This window comes from Pelophylax lessonae (genome assembly GCF_965119305.1).
Source record: "Pelophylax lessonae genome assembly, chromosome: 9".
In the NCBI taxonomy this organism is placed as follows: domain Eukaryota; kingdom Metazoa; phylum Chordata; class Amphibia; order Anura; family Ranidae; genus Pelophylax; species Pelophylax lessonae.
In genome coordinates this window covers 252,165,589-252,178,216 of record NC_138776.1, presented here as the reverse complement: position 1 = coordinate 252,178,216, position 12,628 = coordinate 252,165,589, and the positions used below count along the sequence as shown (strand labels likewise).

Sequence of the window (12,628 nt, the reverse complement as noted above, 5' to 3'; positions counted from 1 at the left end):
GTAAGGGCAGAGGAAACATCTGAGGTTTAATAGACCCTAGATGTCTCCATAAAAAGTACCTGTCACTGTCTATTGCTGTCAAAAATTATGTTTACTTTCCATAACCACTTAACCCCCGGAGGATTTGGCTGCTCAAAGACCAGGACCTATTTTGCGATTCGGCACTGCGTGACTTTAACGGACAATTGCGCGGCCGTGCGACGCTGTACCCAAATGAAATTGACGTCCTTTATTTCCCACAAACGGAGCTTTCTTTTGGTGGTATTTGATCACCCGTGCGATTTTTACTTTTTGCGCTATAAACAAAAAAAAAGCGACAATTTTGGAAAAATAATATTTTTCATATTTTTTTATATGAAATTCTCAAAAAGAAAAAGTCAAAATCAAAATTTTTAAACATTTTAGGCCAATTTGTTTTCTGCTACATGTTTTTGGTACAAAAAAAAATCGCAATAAGCGTATTTTGATTGGTTTGCGCAAAAGTTATCGCGTTTACTAACTAAGGGAAAGATTTCTGTCATTTTTATTATTTTCTTTTTACTAATAATGGCGGCGATCTGCGATTTTTTTTTTTTTTGCGGGACTACGACATTGCGGCGGACAGATCGGACCCCTGACTGACATTTTTGACACTTTTGGGGGTACCAGTGACATTACTACAGTAATCAGTGCTAAACATATGCACTGTTACTGTAAAAATTACACTGGCAGGGAAGGGGTTAACTTTATTAGTGATCAAGGGGTTAAATGTGTCCCTAGGGGCGTGATTCTAACTGTTAAGGGGCGTGGCTTGTGATGTAACCACAGAGACATACGATCCGACATAGCAGGATCGTATGATCTCTGCAGTTACACCAGGGAGAATGACAGGCGGCTTTGTTTACATCAGCCGCCTGCCTTTCTCCCTCTCCAGCGGGAGATCGCGAGTGACCGGCGAAAATCGGAGCCGCCGGTCACTCTTGCAGGGATGGCAGGGAACAAGCGGGGGCGGGAGCACGCCTCTGGCGGCGCGCGCTCGCCCCCCTATAGGCTCGTGGGCGAGTGACGTACCGGTACATCACTTTGAATAGGAGGGGCTGACCGCCGCAGTATATGTACTTGCGGCGGTCGGCAAGTAGTTAAGACAGCAATAAAAGTGATCAATTTTTTCTTCTTAAAGAAACAGTGTAAAAATAAATAAATAATAATAAAAAAAATGTAATGCACTCCAGACCCCTGTGCTCACATGCAACGGTGAACGCATAGGTAGGTCGCGCCTGCATATGTAAATGACAGTCAAACTACACATTTGAAGTACCGCAAACGTTAGGGCGAGAGCAATAATTCTGGACCAAGACCTCCTCTGTAAATCTAAACGGGTTACCTGTGAAAAAAATTTGTAGCGTCGTTTATGGAGATTTTTAAGTGCCATTCCATGAGTTGTGCGCAATTGTAAAGCGTGACATGTCAGGTATCTATTTACTCAGCGTAACATCATCTTTTACATTCTACAAGAAAATCAGGATAACTTTACTGTTTCGTTTCTTTTTTAATTCATGAAACAATAAAAACAAGCGCATATAAAATACTGTGTGACATAAAAAGTTTCAACCACTGCCATTTTATTCCCCAGGGCAGTGCTCCCCAACCTTTATATCGCCGTGGACTGGTCAACGTTTGATTATTTTTCCGTGGCCCGCTGAGGGGGGGGGGGGGGGGGGTACGTCAATGCAGAGTGACCAGCATGCCCCCAATCAATGCAGAGTGCCACAGCGTGCCCCCATCAATGCAGAGTGTCACAGCATGCCCCCATCAATGCAGAGTTTCACAGCATGCCCCAATCAATGCAGAGTGCCACAGCGTGCCCCCATAAATGCAGAGTGCCACAGCATGCCCCCATCAATGCAAAGTGCCACAGCATGCCGCCAATCAATGCAGCGTGCCACAGCGTGCCCCCATAAATGCAGAGTGCCACAGCATGCCCCCATCAATGCAAAGTGCCACAGCATGCCGCCAATCAATGCAGCGTGCCACAGCATGTCCCCAATCAATGCAGAGTGCCACAGCATGTTCCCATCAATGCAGAGTGCCACAGCGTGCCCCCATCAATGCAGAGTGTCACAGCATGCCCCCATCAATGCAAAGTGCCACAGCATGCCGCCAATCAATGCAGCGTGCCACAGCATGTCCCCAATCAATGCAGAGTGCCACAGCGTGCCCCCATAAATGCAGAGTGCCACAGCGTGTTCCCATCAATGCAGAGTGCCACAGCGTGCCCCCATAAATGCAGAGTGCCACAGCATGTTCCCATCAATGCAAAGTGCCACAGCATGCCGCCAATCAATGCAGCGTGCCACAGCATGTCCCCAATCAATGCAGAGTGCCACAGCGTGCCCCCATAAATGCAGAGTGCCACAGCATGTTCCCATCAATGCAGAGTGCCACAGCGTGCCCCCATCAATGCAGAGTGTCACAGCATGCCCCCATCAATGCAGAGTGTCACAGCGTGCCCCCATCAATGCAGAGTGCCACAGCGTGTCCCCAATCAATGCAGAGTGCCACAGCATGCCCCCAATCAATGCACAGTGACCAGTGCACTTACCTGATTTGCAGCAACGGCTTCTCCTCAGTCTCCCCGCGTCTCCTCGAGTCTTCCCTCCTCCTCCTCCTTGACCAATGGCATCGGTTCGCCTTTCGGCCAATCAGGAAACGCATCTCGGACCCGCTTCCTGATTGGCCAGGAGGAGGATCCGTGTGACAATAGCGAATATTCATTCGCTATTGTCACAAAATGGGTGGGCTCAGGGCGCACTGCTCTGCGCCCCGGGTCGCCCCTTTTCTGAAAAGAAATATATATTTTTTTCTAAAATGGAAATGTTCTTTGGGCGGACCGATACCGTTTGATCCACGGACTGGTACCGGTCCACGGCCCAGAGGTTGGGGAACACTGCCCTAGGGTATATTAAAAAAAAAAAAAACATATATAATGTTTGGGGGTTCTGAGTAATTTTCTTGCAAAAAATTATGATTTTTACATATAGGAGAGGAATGCCAGAATAGGCCAATATGGAAGTGGTTAATGGCCACACCTCCTTTTTCATATCTCTATGAATCGCTTATTTAGTGTCCATGACTCACCTGAGCTGATCTCTATAGGTATGTGCTCCTCTTTGACCTTTACATGTATTTCATTCTCATCTTTGATGTTTCTCCATGTGTCTCCGGGGTCTGTGAATAAATATGAGAGTGAAGCCCCCCTGTACTGAGATGTATGAGAGACCCCAGAGAGTGTGTGTGGGGGAGGGGGAGACTGGTCACACACAATGACATGATGTGGGGAGGAGAGCCGGAGTCTAATAGAGGCTGATGGCTCCTGACTCCCCCACTGGGCACATACTGTCCCCCCATTACTGTCTACTGACAGAGGAGGGGGGAGAAGAAGAGATTGTTGTAGTGACTGAACAAGGAGAATCTGGGACTCTTCTCTGGATTTACTGTTTATTACTCACCTGTGCTGATCTCTGGAGGAACTTCCTCCTCCTCACATGGATCATCACCCACTACATACAGATCCTCTTCTTCATCTTTTACTTCAAATCGAAGAAACTTTTCATCCTTAAAATACAAAATAAAACACAACTAATATGTGATCCACTAAAACCCAACTGCTGTAGACTATTGCTAAGACCTTCCGTTCCATCTACCTGATCCTCCTGAGGGATCTCCTGATGTTCCTGTGTGGAGTCCCGGGAATACAGAGGACGGGGACATCTCTCTGGGGGGTTTCTGTTACTGGATCCATCTGTAGGAAACACACACACTGACTGAATACATTGTTTCTATGTCTTTATATCAGAGGATGTGTGTATCTAGGGGGATCCTCAATACAAGAAATTAATGTCTCCTGTTACCCGGTGATGTGAGGTCTGGCTGGCTCGCCATATTGACGTCCTTGTGTCCTTCTAAGTACTTCCACAGTCTGCCGTACTTATAAAAATGTTGACTGTTTGAAGCACCGGCTGCAAAAAATCAATAAAATCGTTAATAAAACTTTAATAGGAATAAAAATGATTAACTGTAGTGCATATAATTCTGTCAAATCTGTATAGTGGAACTCCAAGCAAAACCAACAGTAGTTTAGGATAGAAAGGGTCCTCTCTTGGGTTTTTACTAATGTCTGTGGCCCCCATTGGGGAGATGTCCCCTCACTTCCTGTCCTGGTAACAGGAAGTGAAGAGAAAACTTCCTATCCTGGTAACAGGACGTGAAGAGAAATCTTCCCAACGTCCTATCCTGGTAACAGGAAGTTATAGAGAAAACGTCCTGTCCCGGTAACAGGGAGTGAAGAGGAAACTTCCCAATGTCATATCCTGGTAACAGGAAGTGAAGAGAAAACATCATGTCCTGGTAACGGAGTGAAGAGGAAACTTCCCAACGTCATATCCTGGTAACAGGAAGTGAAGAGAAAACGTCCTGTCCCGGTAACAGGGAGTGAAGAGGAAACTTCCTTTCCTGGTAACAGGGAGTGAAGAGGAAACTTCCTGTCCCGGTAACAGGGAGTGAAGAGGAAACTTCCTTTCCTGGTAACAGGGAGTGAAGAGGAAACTTCCCTTCCTGGTAACAGGGAGTGAAGAGGAAACTTCCTGTCCCGGTAACAGGGAGTGAAGAGGAAACTTCCTTTCCTGGTAACAGGGAGAGAAGAGGAAACTTCCTATCCTGGTAACAGGGAGTGAAGAGGAAAATTCCTATCCTGGTAACAGGAAGTGATGAGAAAACTTCCCAACGTCCTATCCTGGTACCGGAAGTGAAGAGGAAACATCATGTCCTGGTAACGGAGTGAAGAGGAAACTTCCCAATGTCATTTCCTGGTAACAGGAAGTGAAGAAAAGACGTCCTGTCCCGGTAACAGGGAGTGAAGAGGAAACTTCCTTTCCTGGTAACAGGGAGTGAAGAGGAAACTTCCTTTCCTGGTAACAGGGAGTGAAGAGGAAACTTCCTGTCCCGGTAACAGGGAGTGAAGAGGAAACTTCCTTTCCTGGTAACAGGGAGTGAAGAGGAAACTTCCTGTCCCGGTAACAGGGAGTGAAGAGGAAACTTCCTATCCTGGTAACAGGGAGTGAAGAGGAAACTTCCTATCCTGGTAACAGGGAGTGAAGAGGAAAATTCCTATACTGGTAACAGGAAGTGATGAGAAAACTTCCCAACGTCCTATCCTGGTACCGGAAGTGAAGAGGAAACTTCCTGTCCTGGTAACAGGAAGTCAAGAGAAAACTTCCTGTCCTGGTAAGAGGAAGTCAAGAGAAAACTTCCTGTCCTGGTAAGAGGAAGTGAAGAGAAAACTTCCTGCCCTGGTAACAGGAAGTGAAGAGAAAACTTCCCAATGTCCTATCCTGGTAACAGGAAGTGAAGTGAAAACTTCCTGCCCTGGTAACAGGAAGTCAAGAGAAAGCTTCCCAACAGTGACATAAGCAGCAATAAAGAAAGAACCTTACAGAGTTGACCCTTTCTAACTTAATACAAACGCCTAGTAAGCTCTACACATCAGAGGACTTGCAGTAAGATGATGATTAGTGGAGGTGACATGGTTCCCCCATCCAGTCCTCACACAGTGCTGGCATCCCCTTCCCTCATAATAAGAAGACAATATTACCTCCTCCTCCCTGGGCACACACTCTCCAGGCTCACAGCTCCAGCAGCTGCCGGAAGCACAAAAAAACTTTGGCTGTGTGTTCTGTGTACCTCAATCGGGCTACAAAAAAATGGCCGCCGTTCCCTCGGTTCTCGCGTTACCATAGCAACCAGACAGCAGCTGGGCGCCTGAGGCTGTTCTCAGTGCGCTCTGTCTTCCAGGAGAGTCATAGTTGGGGGCGGGCGCTAGAGGGCGATGGCGTCACAGAACTTCTTTTCCTTATGGAATATTCATTGTATTCCTTATTGATTCTCATGGTATATATTGTATAGCAATACATATTATTATTATTTATATTGTTATATTATAATTATTTCTATTATCTATCAATAATATTAATATAAATTATTCTTAATATTATGTTATAAAAATATATTTTATATATATATATATATATTCTGTATATATACAGTTATAATATTATCTATCTATCTATCTATCTATCTATCTATCTATCTATCTATCTATCTATCTATTGTTATAATATAATACCTATTATTATTATTATAATATAACTATATATATTTATAATTATTATTATAACCATATATATATATATATATATATATATATATATATATATATATATATATATATATAAAAAACTATATATATATATATATATAGTTATATATATATATATATATATATATATATATATATATATATATACACAGTTATAATGATAATAATAATAATTTATATATATATATATATATACACAGTTATAATGATAATAATAATAATTTATATATATATATATATACAGTATAGTTATAGTTATAATATAATAATAATAAGAAGAAGAAGAATGGACTATTATTATTCAATAAATACAGAACATTGTCTTTAGTGCAGAAGGGCCTATAGTCATGTTTCTGAAGTAAAAATTGGTTCTAAGCTTCAGGAAAATGGCTTCGGCTTTGCTAGAGAGGTATTTCTTCAATTGTTTGACCTCTAGCGCTTGCTTTGGTTAACAGCTGGAAAGGAGGAACTGCGTTGCTAAGCAACATCAGGAAGCCCTGCTGCATTCTGTGCATATAACGGTGAGCCGCCTGCTGACTGGTTGTTATGGCGAGGCGAGCGCACGCAAAGGGAATGGAATTATGTGAGGAAACTGGTGGCCATTTTGTTGTAGCCCTGATGAACAACCTATAAAGCAAGCTTGTTTTTTGTTACTGTTTCCAGCAGCTGCATGGGGATGTGAGGCTGGAAAGTGTGTGCCCAGTCAGGAGGAGGTAATGATGTCTTCTTATTATGGGAGAAGGGGGTCCCAGCACTCTGTGTGGACAGAATTGGGGGATCGTGTCACCTCCACAAATCCTAGATAGTTTAGGAATTACATTTTACATGGTTTTTGTTGCAGTTTTATTATTAATATTATTATTAATTATTTATTATTTCATTCCAGTGTGAGCTGTATGGAGAAGCCAGTATTTAAAGCATGGAGTGGTATTATAGAGAAGGACACAGGGATCCGTACAGAAACATCATCATGGGGAGCCAGCCAGCCCTCACTTTTTTTCTACTATAGTTTTATTAATGATTTTATTGATTTATTGTAGCGTGAGCTTCAAACAATCAAGATTATTCCAAGTACGGCAGTCTGTGGGAGTATATAGAAGGGCACAAGGATCCAAACAAGAACGTCATTATGGCGAGCCAGCCGGACCTCACATCACCGGGTAAGAGGAGACTTTCATTTCTTGTAAAGGAGAGAAGAGTATTGAGGATCCATCTAGATCAGGCGTTCTCAATCAGGGTTCACCCAAAGGTTGTTAGGGGTTCCTTGAATAGTGGTGGATTCATCTCTTTCTCGAAATAACCACCAATGTAAAGGGGCAAATTTCCACTGACATCAAATGTATGGGGGCTCTGCTACTCACCAGCAATGTAAGGGGGCTCTGCCATGAAGGGGTACTCCTTTCACTCACCACCAATATATGGGGGAACCTATCCACTGACCACTAGTGTAAGGGGACACTGTACTTAACGGTTTACCCATTATTATAAAAAACAAGAGAAGGGCGCACCGACCTAGTGCAATACCATAAAACGTTTATTGGAAATGGTTAAAAGTCACAACATACATTATACTCACAAAAATATGATGTGTATAAGCATAGAACCAAAGAATTCCTTCGGCTATCCAGAGACCTCAGGACCATATTCCTTAATAGTGACAAGCGAACTTGAAACTGTCCATATAGATAGGGCTAACACGTTTCGAGGGAGGACCCTCTTCCTCAGAGCCAACTATTTAGTCAATACCTCTTTGGATTTCTCGCAACATTTACTTGTCTTTTCTACCCATTATTGTGTTTTATATTAAGAAGATTGTAGTCAGTCAGAGCAGGGGGATGTTGTGAGGTATGCCACATTTTTTATTCTTTCGTTCAAAACTTTCCACAACTTACTGATCATGCAATTTTGTCGTCAGCAGCACACAAAATTATTTTAACCCCTTCACGCTGATGTAACACAAATATGTGGGCCCACTGGACTGGGCTTTTTTTTTCGGTGGAGCCACATATTTGTGGATCTCCCTTTGTGCTGGGAGCGTGCCATGCACAGAGACCGGGGTCTCACCGAGAGCCCCAAACCCCATAATAACGATCCGGACCCAGAACTCCAGATTCTGGGTCACCTGATTCCTGTGATAGCCTCTGTGTTTTCTTTCTCTTCGAATAGAGGAGAGAGATACATCGTACCTTCTCTTTCTCCTTGCAAAGAATATACTCGGCTGTGCGAATTGACAAAAAAAAAGTGTGTGTAAAAAAAAAATATTAATAATAAAAAAATACCTACATCAAGGTTTAAACTAGGTCAGTGCCAGGGTTAGTGTTTGGGACAAGGTCAGGGTCAAAGGTTAGGGTCAGTATTTAACCACTTCTGGACCGGAAGGATTTGCCCCCTTAATGACCAGGCCATTTTTTGCGATTTGGCACTGTGTTACTTTAATGGACAATTGCGCAGTCGTGTACCTAAAAAAAATTGATGTCCTTTTTTTCCCCACAAATAGAGCTTGCTGGGGGTTTATGATTACCTGTGCGATTTTTATTTTTTGCGCTTTAAACAAAAAAAGAGCGACAATTCTGGAAAAAAAAAAAAAAAACGATAATTTTCACTTTCTGCTATATAACATTCCCCAAAAAAAAATACATTTAAAAATCTAATTTTTTCATCCTTTTAGGCCAATTTGTATTCTGCTACGTATTTATTGTAAAAAAAAATCCCAATAAGCGTATTTTGATTGGTTTGTGCAAAAGTTATTGTGTCTACAAATAGGGAAAAGATTTATGCAATTTATATTTAGTTTTTTACTAGTAATGGCGGCGATCTGCGATTTTTAGCAGGACTGCGACATTGCGGCGGACAGATCGGACCCCTAACTGACATTTGCGACACTTTTGGGGGGACCAGTGACATTACTACAGTAATCAGTGCTAAAAATATGCACTGTCTCTGTAATAATGACACTGGCAGGGAAGGGGTAACCCAGGGGTGATTAAAGGGGTTATTGTGAGCCTAGGGGGGCGTTTTCTTACTATAGGCAAAAAGAAACAAAAAAAAAGGGTGCACCGACCTAGCGCATTATACTCAATAAGGCTTTATTTGTATAACATATAAAAAATGGCAACTCACAAACAAAGGTAGAAAATAGTCATATCAAGCTCAGTCGCTCCAGTGTCAGGAGTAGTCCATGTGTTAGTCCATATTCCTGTTAAGATGACGGCTGACGCGTTTCGAGGCTCAGCCTCTTCCTGGATTCTAAGCGCAGGAGAAGGGTGGTATCACCGTATTGTTTTGGGGCGTTTTCTTACTGTATGGGGGAGGGACATGTGAAATGAACACAGAGACCTCTGATCCTATATAGGAGGATCACAGGCACTCTGTGTTCATTCCAGAGAGAACAATGGCCTGCTGTGTTTACAATAGCTGACCGTCGTTCTCTCTCAGGGGGGAGCGATCGCGGGTGACCAGGGGAAATCGTGACCACCAGCCTCGTATATTGGCATCCCTTCTGCCTAGTGGGAGCGGACGCGCGCTTGCCCCCAGGAGCACTCCCGCGAACCGATGTACCCGTACGTTGGTTCGTGCAGCCGAGCCAGCCTGCCGTAGTATATCTGTGGCGGGCGGTTGGCAAGTGGTTAATTAGTATCAGTGTCAGTGTTTTTTTAGTTAGGATTAAAAAAAAAAAAGCAAAATGCGCACTATTGCTTCTGGCCTGTACTACTGGTACAAACAACTTACATACACATATGTGGTATCGCTGCAATCAACAATTTGGGTTGTTCTTTGGTGTAAGGTTATGGTAGTACCAAGAAATATACAGCTACATTTAAAAACATAATTTTATTACTATTTTGGGCCAGTTTTCCTTCTGATAATAAAAACAAAATCAGGAGATATCCATTACTATTTACCACCAAATGAAAGCCCAAAAATAAGGTATACCGGTAATCCACCTGAATAAACAAAGTAGTTGTGATAATATATAAGATTATACTAACACATGTCAAAGTTGCAAAATTGTGCTTAGGCATTTTGATTTGTTTTACCCTTTAGCGGGAAGAGGTTAAACAAGGGTTCCCTGAGACCCAAAAAATTATTTCAAGAGTTCCTGCAGGGTAAAAAGGTTTAGAGCCGGTTCACACTACTCCGACTTGGGACACGACTTGTGTGCCCTCAAGTCGCCCCAAGTCTCTTGTCATCACAAATTCAATGTAAATGAATGGGAGCCGTCTTAATATGCACTACTGAAGTCGCTCTGACTTCAAAAAAGGTTCCTGTACTACTTTGAGGAGACCTCTATCCGACTTGTGCCCATAAACCTCAATGGGAGTCGCCTCTAAGTCGGATCCTTATCTATTTTCAAGCGACTGTGATGAGACTTTCCAGGAAGAAGAAAAAGATTATCCAGGCATTCCCACAGACAAAGTCACCTATCATTTAAGTCTCTTCAAAGTAGTGCACAAGTGTCTTCCAAGTCTCTAAACAAGTCTCTTCAAAGTCACGCTAAAAAGTCGCTCCTTGGGGCGACTTTCTGGTCGCGGTAGTGTGAACCGTCTCTTAGAAAGTCTGACCTTCTGTAGATACACACATCCTCTGATATAAAGACATAGAAACAATGTATTCAGTCAGTGTGTGTGTTTCCTACAGATGGATCCAGTAACAGAAATCCCCCAGAGAGATGTCCCCGTCCTCTGTATTCCCGGGACTCCACACAGGAACATCAGGAGGTCCCTCAGGAGGATCAGGTAGGTGGGACAGGGGTTCTTTCTAATTTTCTAGATAATGTGTCTAGAATATTATTTAAATCTAAATATAGCTCTATATATTTTTTGTAGAGATTGATATGTTTAAACCTGATGTATTTCATTCGTGTTGACAGCATTGTGGGTTTTTTTTATACTCAACTCTTGTAAACATCATCAGATGAAAGCAGCAGGATGTACAGTTGCCTGATCACTTCAATGGACCCCGAAACATGAACTCCCCACCCGCTTTACCCCCAGCTGGGGATCCTGGGCTGTGCTTTACATCCTGTAGACCAGGGACCCACAAAGCAGGTCTCGTCAGGCAGAGGTGAGGGAGACCAGCCACTCTCTGCTGATCTTTCCTAGATAGTAGTTGTGACGGTACTCACTGGGAGTGAAAGATAGATACTTTATGGTTTGAATAACTTCAAATGGGAGAGTAATATTTATCAACAATATCACTCAAGAAATATGTGAGGACTATTCATGTTTGATTCTGAACATGTTCATTGAAAGAGCTAATCACATTGGCTTCTGTTCCATGTCCTTCAATGTCAGAGACAGGCTTTCCCTATTGTTTGTGTATTGAGATAATGTGTATTGTATTTCAGGAGCTTGAGGATGGAATGTCTGCTAGTTAATTGGCTCGGGTTGATTGAATCACTGTCATCTGTTAGTTGCTGAGTGGAAATAGTATACGGTTTGTGTTGCTTGTTCTTTAGATATGTTAATTCTATTTCTGTATACAATTTCATCTGCATATGATAATGTAATCAGGCATACCCTGACCTGTGTGTGGTAATCTGATGAGGAGGGGGAGGTCCATGCTGTATATAAATTCTGTGTGACTGTTCAATAAAGAGAGATTTTTCAGTACAAGCTAAGTTTTCGGCTAGCTTTGTATGTAGGGCAGCTGGGAAAATCTGGTATATATGTTCATGACTGTAGGAAGCTGTATACTGACGGAAGACCACAAGTACAGTGTGGGTTGGCGGTTCCGTTACAGTAGTTATCCAGAAGCAACATGTAGTACGTCACTTCTGGTTTCAGCTGATGCTTTCCCTTCACTCTGTGGCCAGTGAAGAAGCTGATGGAACATTATCTGTACTCCATTAGCTTCAGTGGAGTTCATAGAAAACATCAGGGGGTCCCATGATTAAAGAATACATTTATACCCAAAAAAAAAAATGCTGAGCCCCCCCTGCCCCCATATAGATTAACGGACATGTCGGGGGCATCTATGTACAAAAATATCCATTGAGCCGTAAATTTTACAAATTGTCACCCATGCCGAAGTGAGAGTAATAATTCTAGGGCCATTATTCCATAGTTAACTCTAAACTGATGAGCAATATGAGCTTTTAAACATTGTCCATGGAAAATTTTGGATGCCAAAGCTTGTTGCCATTTTTTGAGCATTTTAACCACTTGCTGACCAAGGTACATATTAACACATAATGTCAGCAAGTGGTTATACTGTGGATCGGCTTTTTTGTAAAAGTGATACGGGCGGCTTTACAGTTGCCTGATTACTTTTACAGTGCCTGGAAGGCCGCCCCCTCTGGGGCCCCTCCCTTCCCTTTCCTTCTCATCCGTTTGCCCCTTTGTGATAGCCATAAAGGTAAAGTGGTTGTACCCTAAAAACTAAAAAAAAAAAAAAAGATCCTGTTCATTTCAGGCATTACAGAAACAAACAGAC

The 12,628-nt window shown here is 42.7% G+C and overlaps 2 protein-coding genes across 2 annotated transcripts in view; one reads left to right on the top strand and one right to left on the bottom strand.

Annotated features, from left to right (window-relative positions):
• The window catches only part of LOC309564368 (uncharacterized protein), a 770,106-nt gene that overhangs the window by 388,452 nt on the left and 369,026 nt on the right, over positions 1-12,628 (bottom strand). The window contains exon 6 of the mRNA XM_082268995.1: positions 3,684-3,781. Coding sequence (XP_082125121.1) covers positions 3,684-3,781 — 98 coding nt within the window. The remainder of the gene's footprint in view (positions 1-3,683; positions 3,782-12,628) is intronic.
• LOC309562829 (uncharacterized protein) overlaps positions 7,232-12,628 on the top strand; it is a 51,925-nt gene continuing 46,528 nt past the window's right edge. Inside the window, exon 1 of the mRNA XM_082267143.1 lies at positions 7,232-7,353. The gene's annotated coding sequence lies outside the window, so the exon portion shown is untranslated. The remainder of the gene's footprint in view (positions 7,354-12,628) is intronic.